The 24,575-nt window shown below is 38.6% G+C and overlaps 1 protein-coding gene across 8 annotated transcripts in view; it reads left to right on the top strand.

Annotated features, from left to right (window-relative positions):
• The first annotated feature begins 778 nt into the window (after positions 1-778).
• The window catches only part of LOC121320103 (solute carrier organic anion transporter family member 1C1-like), a 29,290-nt gene continuing 5,493 nt past the window's right edge, over positions 779-24,575 (top strand). For 2 of the 8 annotated variants that reach the window (XM_041258322.1, XM_041258329.1), the window contains exons 1-13: positions 779-870; positions 2,719-2,855; positions 4,804-4,945; positions 5,891-6,023; positions 6,538-6,656; positions 7,739-7,885; positions 9,524-9,622; positions 12,162-12,389; positions 19,078-19,242; positions 20,338-20,533; positions 21,924-22,089; positions 22,605-22,786; positions 24,199-24,263. In XM_041258322.1, coding sequence (XP_041114256.1) covers positions 2,775-2,855; positions 4,804-4,945; positions 5,891-6,023; positions 6,538-6,656; positions 7,739-7,885; positions 9,524-9,622; positions 12,162-12,389; positions 19,078-19,242; positions 20,338-20,533; positions 21,924-22,089; positions 22,605-22,786; positions 24,199-24,263 — 1,723 coding nt within the window. In that variant the 5' untranslated portion in view covers positions 779-870; positions 2,719-2,774. Of the gene's footprint in view, positions 938-2,715; positions 2,856-4,803; positions 4,946-5,890; positions 6,024-6,537; positions 6,657-7,738; positions 7,886-9,523; positions 9,623-12,161; positions 12,390-19,077; positions 19,243-20,337; positions 20,534-21,923; positions 22,090-22,604; positions 22,787-24,198; positions 24,264-24,575 lie in introns of all 8 variants that reach the window. The other 6 variants (XM_041258326.1, XM_041258325.1, XM_041258324.1 and 3 more) reach the window with 6 other exon arrangements.

The following is a 24,575-nucleotide window of genomic DNA, read 5'->3' on the forward strand; positions in this document are numbered from 1 at the left end:
TTTGTTGCTCTATTACCAAAGTACTAAACATATACAAGCAGCTAGTAGGATCTAGTATGGCCAAGATCAGTCTTCACTTCAGTATGACATGCATATCCTTTCTTAATGTCCAGTAACCTGTTAGTAAGGTATGTTTGAGAATAAGCATACGTACCCAACAAACCCTTATTAGGAGGCTATACATGATGTATTATGTGATAATTTGTCACAAATAAGTACAAAATAAATGTCTAATATGTAGGGCTTAAAATAAAGTGTTTTACCCATGTTTAACATATTGGTAACCTGAAGATATCCAAATAGTGTATATTTACAAAAAGAAGTTGGTAAAAAAACAAAAACAAAACGCTATTACAGTAATTAGACGCAGGTTTGGTAACTGACAAATGACTTGTCTGCAAATTAAATGTTTGATACATTGTTAACCTGAAGATATCCACATAGTGTATACTTACATCAAAAGGTAGACAGGTGCAATTACTCGGTTTAAACTGAAATTAAACCAGGGGAATCTCATCCGTTGCTTGGATTAATCAGATGTTCTGGTATAGTATTCTTCCAAGGATAGATTCTCACTGTTAAATGTGCTGAACTAAGAAAAACAGTGAAATTGATGAGCACCTTTCAGGAAGATGCCTGGCCCACAAGAGTAAATTAACCTCGGGGTCACTTGCATGGCATGCACATTTCACTCCCTTCTATTTGGAAAATATTTATTTATTTCATAAGGCTGTTTTTGACTCAAAATGCTCAACTCGGTTACTGATTAGAGTGAATCATTGCCTATAGATAAGGGCTTCTTTACAGTGAGCAAAGTCTCATTTGAAAAAAGCTCTACAGTGAAGAAGAGAGACCACCAGAATCTTACAGGTACAATGTCTTCTTTTTCTTTCTTTTTGCTCTTGTTTACGTTTTAGACATGGTGCACATGATCTCAGTAAGTATTAAAATCCAATTCAACGATTAAAAAGCTAAAGATGCTATTGAGGGTTTTGGATATTATTCATGGCATGTTTGTTAAAGATGCTATTGAGGGTTTTGGATATTATTCATGGCATGTTTGTTAAAGATGCTATTGAGGGTTTTGGATATTATTCATGGCATGTTTGTTAAAGATGCTATTGAGGGTTTTGGATATTATTCATGGCATGTTTGTTAAAGATGCTATTGAGGGTTTTGGATATTATTCATGGCATGTTTGTTAAAGATGCTATTGAGGGTTTTGGTTATTATTCATGGCATGTTTGTTAAAGATGCTATTGAGGGTTTTGGATATTATTCATGGCATGTTTGTTAAATATGCTATTGAGGGTTTTGGATATTATTCATGGCATGTTTGTTAAAGATGCTATTGAGGGTTTTGGATATTATTCATGGCATGTTTGTTAAAGATGCTATTGAGGGTTTTGGATATTATTCATGGCATGTTTGTTAAAGATGCTATTGAGGGTTTTGGATATTATTCATGGCATGTTTGTTAAAGATGCTATTGAGGGTTTTGGATATTATTCATGGCATGTTTGTTAAAGATGCTATTGAGGGTTTTGGATATTATTCATGGCATGTTTGTTAAATATGCTATTGAGGGTTTTGGATATTATTCATGGCATGTTTGTTAAAGATGCTATTGAGGGTTTTGGATATTATTCATGGCATGTTTGTTAAAGATGCTATTGAGGGTTTTGGATATTATTCATGGCATGTTTGTTAAAGATGCTATTGAGGGTTTTGGATATTATTCATGGCATGTTTGTTAAAGATGCTATTGAGGGTTTTGGATATTATTCATGGCATGTTTGTTAAAGATGCTATTGAGGGTTTTGGATATTATTCATGGCATGTTTGTTAAAGATGCTATTGAGGGTTTTGGATATTATTCATGGCATGTTTGTTAAAGATGCTATTGAGGGTTTTGGATATTATTCATGGCATGTTTGTTAAAGATGCTATTGAGGGTTTTGGATATTATTCATGGCATGTTTGTTAAAGATGCTATTGAGGGTTTTGGATATTATTCATGGCATGTTTGTTAAAGATGCTATTGAGGGTTTTGGATATTATTCATGGCATGTTTGTTAAAGTTGCTATTGAGGGTTTTGGATATTATTCATGGCATGTTTGTTAAAGATGCTATTGAGGGTTTTGGATATTATTCATGGCATGTTTGTTAAAGATTCTATTGAGGGTTTTGGATATTATTCATGGCATGTTTGTTAAAGATGCTATTGAGGGTTTTGGATATTATTCATGGCATGTTTGTTAAAGATGCTATTGAGGGTTTTGGATATTATTCATGGCATGTTTGTTAAAGTTGCTATTGAGGGTTTTGGATATTATTCATGGCATGTTTGTTAAAGATGCTATTGAGGGTTTTGGATATTATTCATGGCATGTTTGTTGTCTCCTTTGTTTAGCACCAGTTTCTGTGAAGATGAATGCATTGCATTTTTTACTGATATTATATTACATTTTGCAGATAAAGAAAACCTAGTTTTAAAGTAACGCATCATATCAAAAATATTTTGTTAAATATGCATGTATGTATTTAATTATGTACGTATTTATTCATTATTGTGTTTTTGCCATATTCTGGATTAATGTACAAATATTATAAACACATACATATGTGTTACATATTTCAAAATAAGCCAGGGAAAAATTATAATTTTGATATTTAGTTTTCTTCTTTTAACATTCTTCTCTGTGTTCAATAAGTAGACTAAAACTCGTTCTTATTGGAGGTGCATTGTGCAAGACCAAGCCAAGTCTACTGTATGATGGAGCCGGCCAACGTAACCCCATCATTGCCGACAGTCGCAAGCAAGAGGCGAAGGCGCTGCTGCTCCAAACTCAAGGTCAGTATTCCATTGTGTTGGTGTTTTGTACACACACTCCTCTGTTTAATTTGTACATGGAATGTATAAAATGTTCTTGGCAATTAAAAAGGGATGAGATTTGTACATTTTGAACAGGAATTATTATTTGAAATGCCTCCACATGAGATTAATATACTGAATACAATCCAAAAATAAGATGCTCTTTCAAAAAAAAAAATTGAGAAGAATGCTTTGAGATTAAAAAAAAAACTGTTTTTGAAAGATGACCAAAAGACATGTGTAGCAGAAATCCTTTTCTGCCTTACTTAGAAAACAAATTCATTAAATAAACTAACAATTAACAATCATAAGAATAAGTAACCAACCATATATAAAATATATAAATATAAAAATATATATGTGACAGGGTGGTGGAAAATTCACTGACTCGGGAGACAGACAGGTGAACTTGAAAACACCACACACCCAGTTTTATTTGCAAGGGTGTTTTGTTTCTTTAGCCCGCAGAGGGCGCTGTTGGTTCATGGTCTGCTTACCAACTATGGTAAACAGAACCATGGGAATACCAAATGATGGTAAACAGTTCAGAGTGCAAGCGCACTCACAGGTGTTTCAAACAATAATTCCAGAATAGAACGCAAAAAGAAAAAGGGAAAATAAAACAGTAACAAAACTACAAAGAAAAGGTGCTGCATTTTGCAGCGATAACCTGGTTGCCGCTGCCCGTGCGACCCGGATCACCGTCCTATGCTGCCGGCTAACTAGCCTGCTCGGCTATAATATTCAGGGGTCTGCCCAAGGGTTCCCTGCCCTCACTGTCTCGCTCTGAAACTCTGTTTTGTTCTCTCTGACTGGTTCTCGGTCGTGGACCAGGGCTTCTGCACTCTCGGCGCGTTTAAAAGGGCAGACCTGAGGAAACAACAGAGCGTTAACTTATAGGGCTAACATTCTCCCCAAGACCTGCCTCTCAGCCATTCAGAGAGGGGGAAAGTCCACACACCCACTTTCCCACCTCCCCGTGTCATTGCCATGACTTACAGGCAGTTGTTGGACGACTGCCGCCCTCTTCCTGCAGCCCGTGAACACGCCAGCAGAGTCAATACAGATCTCCCCCTGCTACAATATATAAAACATGATTTTTAATGCATCTCACTCATACCCTCTTTTTACTGAAACATGTCCTTTTGCGGTTAATATTTATATCTTACTTTGTCCTCATGTTATAAGAGCCCCATGGATAGTGTTCCAGAAAGACACCCTTATACCATAAGAGACAGGGTCAACTGTACTTAAAAACTGCTCAGAGACATATTTCAGGAAACAGTGGACATGGGTATTTTCATGCTGGCGGTATTTAGATATGTAGCTGTACCCAAACTATTAGGGTTCCAATTTCAATTGTTTACTCCACTTATCAGTGATGTGTGGAATTATCCATTGCTATTGAGTCTGGCATTTATCAGTGAAGGCTGCTTGACCACAGATACACACTCAGGATAGCCCCTGACTTGCCAGTGGTTGACCAGGTTTATGCAAACAGCAATGTTAGTCTGGAGTAAACAGGTCAGGCTGTTTTTTTGTAAAATCATTGAGTTGTGGTAATTATGTGAAGGCCCATTCAGCTGTGTTGAAATGGTTTGTTTGTTTTGAGCTGGTTAAAGGTAAAGTCTAGGGCTAAAACCATGATCCCTTCGGACCCTTAATGGAAAAAAAAACACCAATTAAGCATCTAAAATAAATTAAGAAACATCTTAATACTTCATTGAAGCCCCTGAATTAAGTCTTTGTTGTTTATTTCTGGTTTCATAACTTTATTGGGTGTGTTTCTCCTTTCTGAAAAAATTGTGTGAAGGACGTATTGGAGTAAATGCTTTGAGGTTATGATCAGAGCAAACGGTGGCTGTTTAACACTCATTGTACAGTATACCTTTAGTACACTTTCATTCGATTTCCTTTTCTCTTGCAGATGTTCCTGATGGCATTGTCTTTTGCCTACTTTGCAAAAGCATTTCAAGGGAGTTATATGAAGAGCTCAATCACACAAATAGAAAGACGCTTCAATATCCCCAGCTCCTTAATTGGGTTAATTGATGGAAGCTTTGAAATGGGTACATTTTTGTCTATGGATTTATTTATTTATTTATTCAAAATGTTCAGTGCAGGAGATGGACCATCTCGTTCTAAAATAGTCCTAGAGGACAACAGGCAGGGTACAGTTCACATTCATTCATTCGCACAGTAAATATACAGTGTGATAAAATGATACACCATGAGCCGAATACTTGAAGACAATTACAAGTGTTGCAATAACAGATCCTTAGAAACAGCAGGAAGGCTATTCCAACCTGATAGAGCAAAATAAGCAAAGGAACACTTCCCAGTTGACCTCCTACAGGTGGAATGTAGACGTTAAGGCTAGCTGTTGAACCTAATGAATAATTATTAGATCAGCTTTGTAACAGACTGATCACAGGCAGGCATTTGATTTTATACATCCTTAAAGATAGTGTTGCATCAATGAAAGTTTCTATGTGAATTTAGATTAAGCGAATTACATACAGAACACAATGATGTGTCATCTAATCACACTGCAGGATAAATCTGTTAAGAAAATTGTTCAGATTTTGCAGAGCAGTTGCAGTAACAAACTGATCAATAATATCTCTATCCTTACAAATAGTAAGTAGGACGCATATTGTATCACAACGATGTGTCCTACCTCTAGGCCATCTTTGAGAATGCATTTTAAACATGTATGTGTTACAACCCCTTCAGACCTGCCTGGGATACACTGCACAATTCCACAGTTAAAACACTTTCGAAATCTGCTGTGCCAGGGTTCATTTGTGAACAAAAAGGTACCCAAACGTATAATTAATGGAGAGGGATGGCCTTTTAGTTTCTAGACCTAGTGTACTGACCTTGATTTACAGTAGCTCCCATGTTCTTATCTGCTTGTGGCACTAAGAAGCCCTGCTATTGTGTGTCTGCCCATCAGCAGATTCACGCTGCCCTGTTAAATTGTGTTGCCATTACTGTTTGTTCCTCTGCAGGTAATTTGCTAGTTATAGCTTTTGTTAGTTACTTTGGAGCCAAACTGCACAGGCCCAAACTAATTGGGGCAGGCTGTTTGCTGATGGCCCTTGGGTCCTTTGTGACTGCAATACCTCACTTCATAATGGGAAAGTAAGTACCACCCTGACTACACTTAAAGCATTTAGCTATTCCTTTTATTAATATTTCTGTAAAAGTAAAACCATGGCGAGTAGAGTACTAGCGTGGTAACCCTAGTCTGTTAGTTTGGTATGTGAAGTTATGATGGTAAACTATATGAGAAGGGGCTAATTGAATATGTTTGTTTTGCAACATTCAATTTGCTCTTAAATATTTGTTTTTTACACAGCAGTAATTTTGAGTGAATTTATTTTGCAGGATTTATTTCAGAATTGAAAATACACTCTTAGAAAAGTGTTTCGACTGTGTTCCTTCAGTAGTATGGCCACCGTCCTTTTAAGGCAACATTTGGTCCATTATTGTCCTTTAAAAAGAGAGGTGCCTCTGAACTGGAGATGGTTTCATCACATAGATTCCTGGTTTACATGTTACAAAATTGGGCAGGCTGGAAAGTCTTGTTGATTTGGCTCCTAAAAGTTCAAACTTGATTTCCCTTGGCTTTGTTGCTGTTGTATTTATCACACAGATACGAGCATGAAACATCGATTGCACATTCAGTGAATTTAACTACAGACATCTTACCCTGCCAGTCGAACCAAGCCATTACCTCAGATGAAGCTGCTAACTCAGAGATCTCAGTGGCAGGTAGGAACATCATGCAGAGCACGCTCACTTGTAAGCTCCTCTCATCTGACCAGCATCCTGATAGCATCTTTAGAACTTGTATGTGTCCCCAGACGCACTGGAACCCGCACTTGAGTTCACACGTGGTCTGGTGTAGGCGTGAGATGTCCGTGGATGTTTGTAAATACAGCAGACTCATTTATACTTAAATACCCCATACACCTGCAATTCCTTTCAGATGGATTGTAAGTTCTTTTTACTTGATTTACTTATCTGGTAAATGATCCCCTGGAGATTTACTTTGTTCAAGGGCAAATCCTCTAATAATTCCTACTTTTTTTACATTTGTTATAAAAGTACTGTCTGGGTTTGACAAATGAGAACATTGGAAAAATTCCATCAGAACTTCAGTCTTTTGCATATATGGCAACTTACCTCAGTAAAGCTTGAACATCTTCTATTTTAAGATGCATCTTAGGAATGAGGCGTCCAAATTTCATGAAGTGTACCAGGCATATTTGGTACCAGACACATTCTACATACAGTAACCCATCGCATATCCGACTGCGATGGGACCAGAGTAAGGGCAGATATGTAAAAAGTCAAATGAATCCTGTTTTAAATCCCATTATACACAGCTAAAACAATGGCTATATTCATACAATCATTGTTTTGAGATTCAGCTTTTATTAGGTAGCTGTCCTTAATCCTTTGTTTAGAAAGATACAGGGTATTCATGCTTGTGACGAAGTAGCGGTGTGGGTGTGTGCATTCGCTGTTGAGTGACAGGCAGGAGATCGAGACGGAGGTTGAAGTTGATGCGCCCCGCAGGTGAACAGGATTTATTTACATATAAACACACTAAACAGCTCCCGTGACCCTACCAGCAATGGCAGTGCACGGAGCACATACAACACAGTGTATGACAGCTTTGGTAGGCTCTATAATATCTGTACAATAAACTACAAAGCATTTGTACGTTGATATCAAACTTAAACAAGATTTACGTTGTGTCAGGTTTCTATTGGATATATGAAAAGGAGTTGCAGAAACCCTCTTTAGCGTTAGCTTTTTATTTATTTTTTCCTCATCTTTTCATGCAGAGTGTCAAAAGGAAGCTAGTTCATCGATGTGGATCTACGTGTTTCTTGGAAACATGTTACGTGGAATTGGTGAAACACCGGTCATGCCCCTAGGGGTTTCCTACGTGGATGATTTTGCAAGAGAAGAAAACACAGCTTTTTACCTGGGTAAGTACACAATGCTTGGTAGGTAAAATGCATTTTAAAATAAGATTCCAGTCCTCACTAAAGCCCCATTCGAATTAGTACCAACTACACTAAAGAGCCTTTGTACAGTAGTAAAATGTCAGGATCAGGACATAACAGTGTGAAATGTTCCTGAGATCATATACCTTGTGATCTCTACATAACAGTGTGAAATGTTCCTGAGATCATATACCTTGTGATCTCTACATAACAGTGTGAAATGTTCCTGAGATCATATACCTTGTGATCTCTACATATTGGTGTGAAATGTTCCTGAGATCATATACCTTGTGATCTCTACATAACAGTGTGAAATGTTCCTGAGATCATATACCTTGTGATCTCTACATAACAGTGTGAAATGTTCCTGAGATCATATACCTTGTGATCTCTACATAACAGGTGTGAAATGTTCCTGAGATCATATACCTTGTGATCTCTACATAACAGTGTGAAATGTTCCTGAGATCATTGATCTGGTGATCACATAACAGTGTGAAATGTTCCTGAGATCATATACCTTGTGATCTCTACATAACAGTGTGAAATGTTTCTGAGATCATTGATCTGGTGATCGCATAACTTGTGATCCTCTTGATCTGGTGACATAACAGTGTGAAATGTTCCAGAGATTATTGATCTGGTGATCACATAACGGTGTGAAATGTTCCTGAGATCATTGATCTGGTGATCACATAACGGTGTGAAATGTTCCTGAGATCATTGATCTGGTGATCACATAACGATGTGAAATGTTCCAGAGATCATTGATCTGGTGATCGCATAAAGGTGTGAAATGTTCCAGAGATCATTGATCTGGTGATCGCATAACGGTGTGAAATGTTCCAGAGATCGTTGATCTGGTGATCGCATAACGGTGTGAAATGTTCCAGAGATCGTTGATCTGGTGATCGCATAACGGTGTGAAATGTTCCTGAGATCGTTGATCTGGTGATCGCATAACGGTGTGAAATGTTCCAGAGATCGTTGATCTGGTGATCGCATAACGGTGTGAAATGTTCCAGAGATCGTTGATCTGGTGATCGCATAACGGTGTGAAATGTTCCAGAGATCGTTGATCTGGTGATCGCATAACGGTGTGAAATGTTCCAGAGATCGTTGATCTGGTGATCGCATAACGGTGTGAAATGTTCCAGAGATCGTTGATCTGGTGATCGCATAACGGTGTGAAATGTTCCAGAGATCGTTGATCTGGTGATCTCATAACGGTGTGAAATGTTCCAGAGATCGTTGATCTGGTGATCGCATAACGGTGTGAAATGTTCCAGAGATCGTTGATCTGGTGATCGCATAACGGTGTGAAATGTTCCAGAGATCGTTGATCTGGTGATCGCATAACGGTGTGAAATGTTCCAGAGATCGTTGATCTGGTGATCTCATAACGGTGTGAAATGTTCCAGAGATCATTGATCTTGTGATCTCCACATAACACATTTTTAGTTTATTTTGTCCCCTGTCTGGAATGAGCCCCTTTAGTGAGGAGTGTCTCATCCCAACAATGCACCTTAGAAAAACAAGCTGCATACTATTTAAGTGGAAGAAGTGCACATTGTAATGCTTCATCCTGCTAACTTGCTTAGTAACACTGTTTTATTGCAGCCTGCATACAGACGGTTGGAATTCTGGGACCCGTCTTTGGATATATGCTGGGGTCACTGTGTGCTAAACTGTATGTGGATATCGGATTTGTAAATCTAAGTAAGTTCTCTTGTCTTCAGATTTAGTTTGAGTGTTTTACAATTAGTACTGGGATGAATATTCTTTCAACATTTTCTTGCAGTAATATGTAGTATTACTAAGGGATATGATTTGTGAGGAAGAGATATCACACATTATATACTGTATTTGTATATCTACAAGCTTTTAATTCGCAATAAATCACATTAGTTCACTATACTGTATCTATTTCTAGTTATATCTCTTACGTGGTTGTTGCACTACAGGAATTTAGCATTTTTTAAATCATGCTGTATGCAGTAGCCTACATATACTGTATGATCTCTCTTTCTTACAGCAGCTATCTTGGTTGGTATTGAACTACAGGTATTTACCACGGTTTAGCAAAGACATTAACTCTTAAGTTTTTAACTAATTAATGTATTGTTTCTTCCCACACTTGTAATGAAATACATGCATGATGATAACCAGTCTCCTGTTCATTTTCTGTTCAAATTATACAAAGTACTGCATGTAAAAATAAATGAAACAACAAAGCACATAGTAATAATAATAATAATAATAATAATAATAATAATAATAATATAATAATAATAATAATGGGCACCGTGGCCTAGTTAGTAATCGCAGCATGGAGCTCAATTTTTTCCATGACTGAAACTCATGCTTTAACTTTTGGAAAATCGCTCGCATACTTGTCCATACAGCAGTGCTTCCCAAAACAAGAACACCTCCAGAAATGTAAAATAATGATAAATATGTAAGTGGCAATGTTGCCCCACCCCTGTGTGTATTTCAATGTTGTATGTTATGTGTAGTGTGTTAACGTTGGTGTATAGTCATTGGTACATGAGATATAAATGGGTCTGTGTAACACAAGTGTTTAAAATGTATATGTGTATTTAGGCACGAGGATTGCACAGCACTTCACGTGCAGGTAAAATGTAATAATATGTGAGCACGGGGAATTGCACTTTATTAATTCACGTGCAGTTATACCGAGACTCCAATTGAATGATTGATTAGCAATCGAGTCTCGGTACAGCTGCATAAAAGCAGCTTGTGTTCACTCACTTGTTTTGTTTGTCTTTACAACTTTTTATTTTCTGTCTTTGTTTATTCTGTGTTGGTTCCTGGTTCTGGTCTGACTGTCACCCACTACAGCTGTCTTTGTGACAATGTAACACATTTTGCTTGTTACACAAATAGAATTTTACATTAATATCACAGGCAACTTAAAAATGTAATTTTAAATTATGTATTTGTTGGTAATATATATATTACAGCGATATTCACATTCCCTTATGTAGCATCATATTGTCAAATATATCCGATTTACTCAATAATATAAATTATACTTACAATTTATTTTAAATTATTTATGTTTTGTTAGCTACAGCGATATTCACATTCTCTTATCTAGCGTCACACTGTCGAAGACATCCGATCTACTCATTTATATCAATTATACTTACAAAATTCATTAAAAAAATATTTGTTTATTAATATATCCGATCAACTTGTTTCTTAGGCTAATATCTACTTATTTGCTGGGTTCGATCCACTTATTTCTCAGCCTAAGCTTGTAGACATTAGAAACAATGGAACCTCCCCTTTAAATTCTAGATCAGCTTATTTCCTGATCAACTTTCCTAGGACATTGGTACATCAGATTACCTATTAAAGAAAGGACAGAGACACTCTTTTGTAGTGTCGAATGTTTTTTGTTTTTTTTTCCGACGACATTTATACATTGGTGGTCCATTCCATGATCTCTTATTGATGCAGTCATTTATAAATTGTGTTTTTTGAAGGAATATGAACATGGTCATTTTTGACACTGAATACATTTCAGCAGGGGTTAGTCCAGGGTGTCAAACTCAGCACCTGGAGCGCCGCAGTGTCTTCTGGCTTTTGTTCCACCCGAGATCTCAATTACTTAATTGGTCTAATTATTTGATTAACTGGAAACATTCAACACTTCTCTTCAGACTTCAAAATGGTTCATAGGTAGTGTACCAGACATAATTAGATCAATGATGTTAATTGAGAGTTTAAGTTGGAATGAAAAGCAGAAGACCAGCGGCCTTCAAGGGTTGGAGTTTGGCACCCCTTGGTTAGTCTGTGTCGGAATGCACTGGACTCAACATCCTGTTCCTTTTAGTCTGACACCGGCAAGAATTAAACAGTTTTCAATGATGAACCGTATGAAAAAAAATTGCAAAAAACAACTCTACATACTTCTAACAAAAATGCTTTCCTGCTCCATGAAATTAATGACAACAAAAGTTGCTATATCTATGCCTATGAGTATGGAAATTACTTGTTTTTTCTGCACCCCAAACAGCAAAACATCAAAAACCTGTCCAGGTCAAGACATTAGGGTTATAAGTGCCCTGTTCACAAATGATACCCTGCATTTCAAGTAGAGTTTGTTAGGATATTCCCATGTTAGTCCCAGTACTATTTTACTAGTCAATAAATGTGTTGCATTTTCAAATATTATTTCCCATTACAATGCATACAATTCCTAGAAAGCTGTGCGATTGCTTTGTTACAGGCACTGTGACGATTAATCTGAAGGATTCACGCTGGGTTGGCGCTTGGTGGCTGGGGTTCCTGGTGGCTGGAATAGTTATGCTTCTTGCTAGCATTCCATTCTGGTTCCTGCCGAGGTCCCTTCCAAAGCAAGGTGGAGGCAAGAAGAACAACTCAACGCAGGAGGAGAAACGTGGATCCAAAACCAAAAAGCAAGAACATGCTGTCGATTTTTCTCAGATGACTAAAGGCAAGTTTATTTCAGCATATTTATGTTGTTATATGTGATATATTCAGTGTTTGAACCGAAACTCCAAACCTCAAAACCCAACCACAACCCTGGAGTTATTTAATATTCAACCTCCAAGTCCATGTTACACGGCAAACCAATAGATAAAATTAAGGAGTCTTTTGAACTTTACCAGAATTTTTTCATGAGCATCAGCATTGTTGATGCCAAGGACACAACCTTGGTGTCCTCATAGCTAGTTACGACTAGCAATTCACAGTTAGGTTGCAAAGATGTACATATTTAAGCACTGTTTCATGACTTTGTGAATGAAAACCAGTATATATTGTGGCAGACTAGGGGGAATGAATGCCACAGGAGGGAGCCAATATGAGATTCACCTGGCTATGATAGTTAACTCTGTAATTTGCAGGCAGGTATTTAACACAGACTAAATGTTTGTTCAGGGCATTCTGCAGTCAGTGGGAAGGAAAGAAGCTGTCAGTAACAAAAAGGTACTGTGTAAAGCTTCTGTGTGTGAAAAAAAGTGTTTTGTGATTGGAAAACATCTGATAATAGTGAGGAACGGAAAGAAAGTTTACTTAGCACTCCATGTGGGAGTTCGGGTTTTGTTTTGTTTATTTTATTTAAGCCAATTCCCGGATTTATTGAAAACAAGATAAACAAGGTTATATATATTTGGCTTAGATTTATATAATTATATATATATATTCCCCCAATTAGATAAATCTGTATATACATGCACATCCAGATTATTTCACACAAAAAACTGTAGCTCTCCCTCCTCCCCCAGCACACACAATCCCTCATTCACACACCAACGCTGCTGAAAACTCTGTAAGTCATGGACTAAAGAAAAATAAACAAAATCAATTTGAATCCTTGTTTTCAACAACAATTTCAACATTAACTCAGCGTTATAAATTCCCGACCCCTGCAGCTTGTTTTTCCTGGTTTTCCAGATCGCTAATTTTCCTTGCCCAAATATAAAATTAATTAAAGCACTTTTAAATCGTGTCTTGTGACTGTAAGGAAAATTAAAAATGAATAATTCTTTAGTAAAAATCACATTTAAAGAAATTATCAGTTCAGCAATAGCATTAAACAAGGGGTCCAGCCTTCTGCAGTCAGTAAAAAGATGAAACAGTGTTTCTTCCTCTCCACAAAAAAACACAGTCTTTACTAACCGCAGGGTCAATACGGTGGACGTGGCGCCCAGTGGCTATGATGCCATGAAGAATGCGCCACTGTAGATCTCCTGAACGCTTAGGTAAAGGCGGTTTATATAAAGACCTCCAGGCCGGAGCAGTACTACCTACACAATCCACATGAGCTCTCCACCTGGTATCAGGCAGTGTCTTTAGCGCATTTACATGGCACACCTTAACACAGAGTCTGTACAGCTCCTTTTTTCCAGAAGAGTGTGCAGGAAGCTGTTGCAGCCTCTCAATACTGTACAGACCTTCCCCAAGGTTTTCAGGAACAGCAGGGGACACTAAAAAGGAAGGGCAAGTCAACTCTTGCTCATCATTGCCTCCCAGAGCCTGGTTCAACATCTCTGTAACCCTAGGGGAAAAAGAGTCTCTGAGCTTTTTCAAAAGATTCTCTAGTACTCTGAGTGAGTGAATTCCCAGATGTTTGGCCAGGCTTTCCACCTCTGTCCACCTCCCAATGCTCACCTGCAGTAAATCTTTTAGTTTTGTAATGCCCCCTTTTGCAAAACTAGAGCACAACGCCCCAGATTGGAAACCATCTGCAGGGAACAAGGAGTTAAAAAATAAAGGCTCTTCTAGCAATGCTCCTACGGTCAAATAATCCTCCAGTCTTTCTACCTTCACCATTCGCCAGGCATTGAGCATGTTCTTATAGAAGTCTGGGAGTTCATTGGTGTCTAGCTGAGATAGATTTATTAAAAACAATTGCCAATCCCAGCCCAGTTCCCTCACTCTGTGCAGGAAAGAGAAGGCGATGTTTCTCCAGCTTAGCTCAGGTAAAAACAGCAAACGCTGCACTGCTTGCAACCGGAAAGTAGCCACACGACTGCGTACATCCACTAACCCCTGACCCCCTTCACTAGGGGGCAGGTATAAGACAGCTGGCTTTAGCCAATGATGGCCACTCCAAAAAAAACTCCAGTAGTACTCTTTGTATGTCATTTATCAGCCCTGGGGGAGGATCCAGGCACACCAGCCTGTGCCACAGCATGGAGGCCACCAGATTGTTGATCACAAGAACTCTTCCCTTGTATGACAACTGAGGTATCAGCCACCGCCAACACTGCAGCCTTCCCTTAACCTTTTCTGCTAAATCCTCCCAGTTCTTGAATTCATACTGTCGTTCTCCCAAATAGACTCCCAGAACTTTGATCCCAATCCCCCCCCAGCGCAATGGCTGAGGTAGCGTCGGGGGGCCGGCTCCACGCCACTCCCCTGACAGGAATGTGCTGCACTTGCCCCAGTTCACCTTGGCCAATGAGGCTTTCTGAAAAATGTCCAAACTGTCTCTCAGTGCTGACACATCAGCATGACTGGTGATAAAGACATTAACGTCATCAGCATAGGCAGACAGTTTGACTGGAGGAGCATTAGGTGTAACAGGTATTCTCAGACCAGCCAGCTTTCTCCTAAGATGACAAAGCAGAGGTTCAATAGAGAGGGCATATAACATGCCTGATAGGGAACATCCCTGGCGAATCCCTCTGTACACCGAAAACGGACAGCTCAAGCTATTATTAATTTTCAAAACACCAAAAACATTTTTATACAACAGGGAAATAAAAGAAATGAAATTAGGACCAAAACCAAAAGATTGTAATGTTTTAACAAGATATTTGTGATCCACCCTATCAAATGCTTTTTCTTGATCTAGAGAAATAATCCCCAAATCAAGATTAAAAAGATTACTAGCAGTTAAAAAGTCTCGGATTAGAAAGATATTATCAAATATTGTCCTTCCAGGAATGCAATATGACTGGTCTTTATGAACCACGGTGTGAATACATTCCCTCAGTCTATTGGCCAAGGCTTTTGAAAATATTTTATAATCCGAACATAAAAGTGAGACGGGGCGCCAATTCTTTAGTTCTTTTAGATCTCCTTTTTTTGGCAACAGTGTAATCACAGCCCGACGACAGCTCAGAGGCAGCTCTCCTTCTCTAATGCACTCTTGCAGAACCCGGAAAAGGTCTTCCCCAATCACTGGCCAGAGCTTTTTATAAAACTCTGCCTGAAGGCCATCAATCCCAGGGGCTTTTCCTGGTGACATCTGAGTGACTGCCTCCGTCAGCTCCTGCATTGTCAAACAGGCTTCTAGGGGGCGCTGTTCTTCTTGAGACAATTTGGGCAGGTCCTGGTGCAGTAAAGCGATTTGCTCCTCATCACAGGGCTCGGCACTAAACAGCTGGGTGTAGAAAAACACAGCTGCTCTATTAATATCTTCTTTACTGTGCACCTCCTTCCCGCAGGGCAGGCGCACACAAAACAGCTGCTTACTCTCCACCACCTTCTTCTCTAAGTTGAAAAAGAATTTGGTGGGTGCATCCATGTCCTTTAGCTGTGTGAAACGAGAGCGGATGAGGGACCCCTTCACTCTTTCCTCCAGTAGGCTGCTCAGAGTTTCTCTTTTCTCTCTCAGAGACTGGAAGATGTTTTCATCACTATCGAGAGTAATTTTTGTTTCTATTCTCAATATCTCTCTCTCAAGCTCTTCAACTGTCTGGTTCAAAACCCTGGTTGTATTTAAAGTATATTGCTGACAGAAAATTTTAATTTGTATTTTTCCAATGTCCCACCACTGTTGTATACTACTATATTTCATGCTCTGCTGCCTCCAGGAGACCCAAAATGCTTTAAAAAGATCTAAAAACTGTTTGTCTTCCAATAATTTAGTATTAAAATGCCAGTATGACTTTGAGGGAGCAGCAGAAGGCAGGCAAATAGTAAGTAACACACAGTGGTGATCAGACAGCATAGTGGGAATGATATTGCTCTTAAAAATCTGATTAAGATTTTGTTTAGTGCAGTACAATCTATCTAATCGCGCTTTTGATATCTGATTATTATTATTGATTTTAACCCAAGTGTACTGCTTTACTCTGGGATATAAATTCCTCCAGACATCAACCAGGCTTTGAACTTTTAAAACAGCAGACAATTCTTTTGAAGACTGGGGATGTGGCTCTTCATGATTCCTATCCATGATAAAATGTTCTGTACAATTAAAATCACCCCCCACTAAAATCATATGTGCAGGATTACAATTAGATAAAACCTGATTTAATTTTTTAAAAAATAAAACTTTTTCCCTGCCCTCATTTGGTGCATATAAATTGATAAAAACAATCTCAGTGCCTTTAAAAACCGTTTCTATTTTTAAAAGGCGCCCTTGGATTTCCTCACTAACTGATAAAATATCTATTTGCAGCCCTGGGGAGAACAGCACAGCTACTCCAGCACTGACATTAGAACCGTGACTAAAGACGCCCCGCCCCTTCCATTCGCTCAGCCACTCACTCTCATTCATACTGTCTGTATGCGTTTCCTGTAAAAACATCACATTCACTCTCTTCTGTGTGATAAAATGAAATAAACGTGCTCTTTTATCAACACTCCTACAACCATTTACATTAAAAGTAGCTATTTGAATTTGTTCCATAGGAAATAAAGAAAGCAAAAACAAAAACTACTAAAAACTATATTAAAATGTCTTATTAAATAATCCATTAATATGTCTTCGGTTTGTTATCATTCAATAATTTCCTTGCAGAGACTATTACTTTTTTTAAACGATACCGTTTCTTTTGGTCTAGCTCCTCTAACGTAGCTTTTCTCATGGCTATTTTTGCAGAGTAGATAAACAGCTGGATATTAGGAAAGAACTGTGTTAAATCAGTTCCCCTTTTCCCTTTGGTTTTATCTAAAAACGCTGATATTGTATCAACTGGATATAGTTTACTCTTACCAGACGGGTTGGGCAGAGCCTCATCGAGCAGCACCGAGGAGTCAGAGAGCTCTCCTCCATCATCCACCTCCGATATCACCGACTCCTCTTCGGATTCTTCAGCGTCATCCACAGCTACTGTATCCGGCAACAGGTCCTCTGATCTGGAGGCTGAACTGCAGCGCTGCTGTTCCCCTTCTCCCTTGAACGCGGGGTTATCGCAGGTTTACACTGAGATCCAGCTTTACCTTGATCTCCTGTCCCAGAGCTCTGAGCTGCAGCAGCACCGCTGCCCTGAGAGAGCGTCTCAGAGTCCCAGACAGACTGCCCTTCTTCAGCTACCTTTCCTGGGGTGGCCACACGTCTTTTCCTCTTTTTTTCAACCAGTTGAAAACCTGCGTCATCTGGGGTATTCACTGTTTCAACCCTTGTTTCTTTATTGTTTTCTTTGACCTCCGCACCGATCCCCCGCTTCAGTCGAGGCGCCGGCTCGGGTCTCACTGTCTGCGCTGGCGGCTGCATTTGCTGCTCAGCCCCCGGTGCTGTCTCAGAGACTCCGTCCTCCCCACTTGCTGGTTCTTTTGCCTTATTGTACTCAGTATTATTATTTTTTTGAGGGCAAGCCCTTCTAAGGTGTCCTTGTCCTCCACAATGAAAACATTTCATTGATTCTGTGCTGGCAAATATAACATAATTACTACCGTCAATATTGAAAGTCCACGCAACTTCAATAGACGAGTTGGGGTCATTCAATAATACAAAAACTTGTCTCCTAAAAGACATGACATGCTTAACATCTGTGTTTTTACAACCGAGTAAAATAGGTTTAATTGGGGACATTATTTTTCCATATCTTAGTAGCTCATTAATAATCAACTCATCTTTAATGAAAGGCGGGACATTTGAAAGGATAACTTTAGTGACAGGGGAAGCTAAAGGTAAAACGCTGACAAAACTTTCTTTGATATACAAACCTTCTTCAACAATCCTGTTCACTAACAGTTCACTACTAAGAAAAACAACGATGGCTTTATTCATTCTTGCAGCAGAGTTTATATTTCCATACCCTATTTTCTCCCCGACAGCTAACAAACACTCCTCCACTGTGACTGAACTGTCTGGAATACATTTAAAGCCATGCCTACGGGTCAGCGACCCAAAACATCCCGATTTGGAACCCATGACGGCTCCAAATCAGGAAGGAAAAAATAAATAAATAAATAAATAAATAAATAAAGCTAAGCTACACGTGTACAAAAGAGACAAGTCATTCAGTCAAAATGTTTACTCACGCGTGTCATGTGTGGTGCAGCGAGCTGTGTCACACAAGCCCTCCCACGATCCCAGGTCCTCAGCGAGAGAGAGGGAGAGAGAGAGAGAGAGAGAGAGATAGAGAGAGAGAGAGAGAGAGAGAGAGAGAGAGAGAGAGAGAGAGAGAGAGAGAGAGAGAGAGAGAGAGAGAGACATAGATAGAGAGAGAGAGAGAGAGAGAGAGAGAGAGAGAGAGAGAGAGAATTCTCTGAGCTTGAGCTAGATCTCTCGATCTCTGTTGATATAGAGAAACTCTCTAGAGTCTCTACAGAGATGTATATAGCTCGAACTATATCTATAGAGGTCTAGATGTACTGTTATCTCTCTATCTATATCTAGCTAGTCGATCGAAGATAGATAGACACAGACAGACAGACAGAGACCACCCATCATGACACAAGCTCTTGAAACTAACCACTCATCTCTTATTTCTTTACAGATTTCCTACCTTCACTGAAAAGCCTGTTTTGCAACCCTGTATTTTTCTGCATTTTGTGTGTGTCTGTTATACAAGTCAATGCTTTTATAGGACTCATCACCTTCAAACCAAAGTTTATTGAGCAAACGTATGGCCAGTCTCCCTCCAAAGCAGTATTTTTAATAGGTAAGCAACTGCTAGCGAATATTTTTTTATGTACAGTAATTCAAATGTTGCATGACATGCTATAATTAGCACATGTTTCTTTAGGTCACAATGACAGTACTCTCTATTGTAATCAGATCCACATATTAAGAACATAAGAACATAAGAAAGTTTACAAACGAGAGGAGGCCATTCGGCCCATCTTGCTCGTTTGGTTGTTAGTAGCTTATTGATCCCAAAATCTCATCAAGCAGCTTCTTGAAGGATCCCAGGGTGTCAGCTTCAACAACATTACTGGGGAGTTGATTCCAGACCCTCACAATTCTCTGTGTAAAAAAAAGTGTCTCCTATTTTCTGTTCTGAATGCCCCTTTTTCTAATCTCCATTTGTGACCCCTGGTCCTTGTTTCTTTTTTCAGGCTGAAAAAGTCCCTTGGGTCGACACTGTCAATACCTTTTAGAATTTTGAATGCTTGAATTAGGTCGCCACGTAGTCTTCTTTGTTCAAGACTGAACAGATTCAATTCTTTTAGCCTGTCTGCATATGACATGCCTTTTAAGCCCGGAATAATTCTGGTCGCTCTTCTTTGCATTCTTTCTAGAGCAGCAATATCTTTTTTATAGCGAGGTGACCAGAACTGAACACAATATTCAAGATGAGGTCTTACAAGTGCATTGTACAGTTTTAACATTACTTCCCTTGATTTAAATTCAACACTTTTCACAATGTATCCGAGCATCTTGTTAGCCATATTGCCCTCGTTACCCCTGATTAACACTTAATCCTATTCACCCTGTTAAACCCCTTATGAGTGTATGCATGAATATTCTAATGCTTTGTCAATATTCCAATGCCCTTGTATCTGTAATTTAGGGTTAGATTACCCAACTATTTCTACTAGTATTTTTTTTTGGTTAATACTACACGTGTTGGATAAAAGGTAATCAATCCACTGCAGGACCAGTCCATGAAAATTGAAAATATATTTGTTACACTATATTTTTTAATTTAACACATGTCGCCTTGTAAAAACGTTTCGCAGTTCCCTGATCGTACTGCACAGGCAGTCATGAAGATCACAAGGATATATCTCTTCTGCTTTCCTTCCTTGCTCAGGAATCCTGCACTTGCCTGCTGTGGCACTCGGGATCTTCACTGGTGGGTTTGTCCTGAAGAAACTCAAGTTAACTGTGATTGGAGCTGCAAGAGTGACGATTGGAGCCTCTTTCATCTCCTTCCTTCTCAGCCTGTCGTATTATGGATTAAGCTGTGAGAATGCTAAGGTAGCAGGACTCACAGTCTCCTACGAAGGGTATGCATATTTATTTCCCTTTTTTAACTGCAAGTTTCCAAAAAAGTAAAATGTTCAATCATTTAAACCATCAAAAAGGACACATGAAGATGTATCAACTTTTTGTTTTGAAGTACCAGGACGTTCAGTGGGCCTATTCTACAAACATCTCAGCGGAGATCCACAAGAGCAGTGTACTTCATTATATATTAGCAGTGCATTTATCTCCTATTCTGGAATTACTGCTTTATTACTAGACATTAATAATATATACCCCATTGCCATCTGCTGGACTCAAGCAAGTGAATGGCGGGACATGTGTGTTAAAAAATGCTTATTTGAAAATCATAAGGCAGCACAATTGACTACACTATGTAACACAAATTTTGTTCCTGTGTAGTAAGTGTTATTTCCTAATTGCTTATGCCTCAAAAGTATAGAAAATGGCTATTATTCCCCACAAACTTTGCTTTTGTGACCAGGACAGTGATATTTTGAAATATCACTATTTCCAATGGGAAAATGGGCAAATGTGTGTCTTTTCGTTCACATAAAGTCAGAAAAAAACAACATATGAATCCAAATTAACATGTATTTATACTAAAGTAATACAAAAATGACTACAAAAGATTTAGAAGTAAATACAGTATAATCGTAAATCTCGAGAAAGTACTCACTTCTAAATCTTTTGTAGTCATTTTTGTATTACTTTAGTATAAATACATGTTAATTTGGATTCATATGTTGTTTTTTCTGACTTTATGTGAACGAAAAGACACACATTTGCCCATTTTCCCATTGGAAATAGTGATATTTCAAAATATCCCTGTTCTGGTAACAAAAGCAAAGTTTGTGGGGAATAATAGCCATTTTCTATACTTTTGAGGCATAAGCAATTAGGAAATAACACTTACTACACAGGAACAAAAAAATATATATATATTTGTTACACAGTGCTATCTTATGTACATGCATTGGGTGGATAGCACCATCCACCAGCTACAGCAGCTCTGCTCAGAACGTGGTCTTCTCTTAATCAAACTTTTAGTTACAGTAACTGAAAGTGACTTTCATTTTTCCCATCCATTTCCTTACTGTTTCCATTGCTGTTGCTGGCCTTACAAGCTTTTTGATGGCTCTTATTGGACAGCTGTAGTGCTACCTTTTTGACTGTAATAGCGCAGATTGGTTGATAATTGCAAACTGCTTGTTGCTTTCTGGAGCCCAGTGTTCAAGCAACAACATCACACCAAGCAACTGAGAATTGCTTCAAAATGATTCAGCATGGGTTTGAAATCACTTTGATTCATGTGTCCAAAAAAATATATATATATATAACTCCACTATAGTACTAATAGTCATAGCTTTTGCCGTATAATTTGTTATATTTTTATAATGTTTTTGTTTTCAGGTTGAGCAATGTTTCATATCAGGAAAACACTTTGCTGTCCCAATGCAATTCTGAATGTGCCTGCTCTGTGAAATACTGGGATCCTGTCTGCGCTGACAATGGAATGACATTCGTGTCCCCTTGTCTCGCTGGTTGCAAAACTTCAACTGGAACTGGGAAACAAATGGTAAGATCCTCTGGTGTCCTGCAATAAGCAATCTAGGCAGCAAACCCTCTTTTAATACTTTCAAATCATGTAAGCATCAAGCATATCCGAGGTGCTTCCAATACAGTCCAATAGCTTGTATCTTATTTGTCATTCAATAAATGATATGTCCAATGATCTGCAAGGAAAGGCTTTATGTCTTACCTCAAAGCATTATATCCCCACTGTGTGTCAGAGTTCTCCTCCTCCTCCCCAGCCTCCACCTGCTTTTTGGCTTTGTCTAACAGGTCAGCCTCTCCACTTATCTGCAAGCTCATTTATGGGCAGGGATACCTTAAAAGGTAGTGTGAAAATATGTATAATATGGTAACGTTGTCTACTTTCAGCTTTAATAAATAATGTATTGTATGAGTTTCCTGACTGCAATGGGGTTACTGTCAGGAATACTGTGTTTCTGTCTGTTTTTATTCCGTAAGTAGTGTGTGTGTGTGTGTGTGTGTGTGTGTATATATAAATAAGATGTACTTTGTGTTTAGGTCTTTCATAACTGCAGCTGTGTTGCGATGGGTGCTGAATCTAAAAACACCTCAGTGGTTCTGGGTCAGTGTGCCAGAGGAGAGGACTGTGGAACGATGTTTACCTACTATTTGGTTGTTTCTGTAATTGGTGCTTACATTTCTGCTTGTGGTGCCACCCCAGGGACAATCATACTCCTTAGGTAAGACGTTGTTACCTTGGTTACAGCACTGCTGGAATACCAGCATGCTGTTGGTGCTCTGTCAAGCTTGTTTTGCAGTTAGGGCTGGTAATGGTGTTTTCACACACTGTGATCGTGTTTCTGTTAAGCTTGTTTTGCAGTAAGGGCTGGTAATGGTGTTTTCTCACACTGTGATCGTGTTTCTGTTAAGCTTGTTTTGCAGTAAGGGCTGGTAATGATGTTTTCACACACTGCGATCGTGTTTCTCTTAAGCTTGTTTTGCAGTTAGGGCTGGTAATGGTGTTTTCACACACTGTGATCGTGTTTCTGTTAAGCTTGTTTTGCAGTTAGGGCTGGTAATGGTGTTTTCACACACTGTGATCGTGTTTCTGTTAAGCTTGTTTTGCAGTTAGGGCTGGTAATGATGTTTTCACACACTGTGATCGTGTTTCTGTTAAGCTTGTTTTGCAGTTAGGGCTGGTAATGGTGTTTTCACACACTGTGATCGTGTTTCTGTTAAGCTTGTTTTGCAGTTAGGGCTGGTAATGGTGTTTTCACACACTGTGATGGTGTTTCTGTTAAGCTTGTTTTGCAGTTAGGGCTGGTAATGGTGTTTTCACACACGGCGATCGTGTTTCTGTTAAGCTTGTTTTGCAGTTAGGGCTGGTAATGGTGTTTTCTCACACTGTGATCGTGTTTCTGTTAAGCTTGTTTTGCAGTAAGGGCTGGTAATGGTGTTTTCACACACTGTGATCGTGTTTCTGTTAAGCTTGTTTTGCAGTAAGGGCTGGTAATGATGTTTTCACACACTGTGATCGTGTTTCTGTTAAGCTTGTTTTGCAGTTAGGGCTGGTAATGGTGTTTTCACACACTGTGATCGTGTTTCTGTTAAGCTTGTTTTGCAGTTAGGGCTGGTAATGGTGTTTTCACACACTGTGATCGTGTTTCTGTTAAGCTTGTTTTGCAGTAAGGGCTGGTAATGGTGTTTTCACACACTGTGATCGTGTTTCTGTTAAGCTTGTTTTGCAGTTAGGGCTGGTAATGGTGTTTTCACACACTGTGATTGTGTTTCTGTTAAGCTTGTTTTGCAGTTAGGGCTGGTAATGGTGTTTTCTCACACTGTGATCGTGTTTCTGTTAAGCTTGTTTTGCAGTTAGGGCTGGTAATGGTGTTTTCTCACACTGTGATCGTGTTTCTGTTAAGCTTGTTTTGCAGTTAGGGCTGGTAATGGTGTTTTGACATACTGATCTTGTCACAGTTTCACCCATGGTTCAGTATACACGTGGAAAGTTTTTTGGAGGGGAAAATACAGTACATTTTTTTCTCCAGGATGGGGTTTTCAAACCATAACTGCAAAAACTCTATTTACATAGTAAATCTGACAGGGGATGCCTCCCCCTCTATATCTGTTTAACCTGTGCCTTGCTCTTCAGGTCTATTAATCCAGAGCTGAAATCCTTAGCCCTCGGAATCCTAACCTTTGTTATAAGAACACTGGGTAAGAGCATGTCTTCAGCATTCATCATTTGGTATTCTTTATATATATATATATATATATATATATATATATATATATATATATATATATATATATATATATATATATATATATGTTCTGGTAAAGTTACAAATTTGTGTTTATGACAATTATAATACATTATTAATAATATTAAAATAGTGAAAAAAGTGTTTAGCGATTATTTTTCTTCTTTCATGAATAATAACTACAGTAACCAGCAGCAGCTTAGAGTCTTGTATTGACAGTATTGTTTATGACAGCATTAAAATGTCGAACAAAAAACTAAAGACA

This window comes from Polyodon spathula, chromosome 8, assembly GCF_017654505.1.
Source record: "Polyodon spathula isolate WHYD16114869_AA chromosome 8, ASM1765450v1, whole genome shotgun sequence".
Classification (NCBI taxonomy): domain Eukaryota; kingdom Metazoa; phylum Chordata; class Actinopteri; order Acipenseriformes; family Polyodontidae; genus Polyodon; species Polyodon spathula.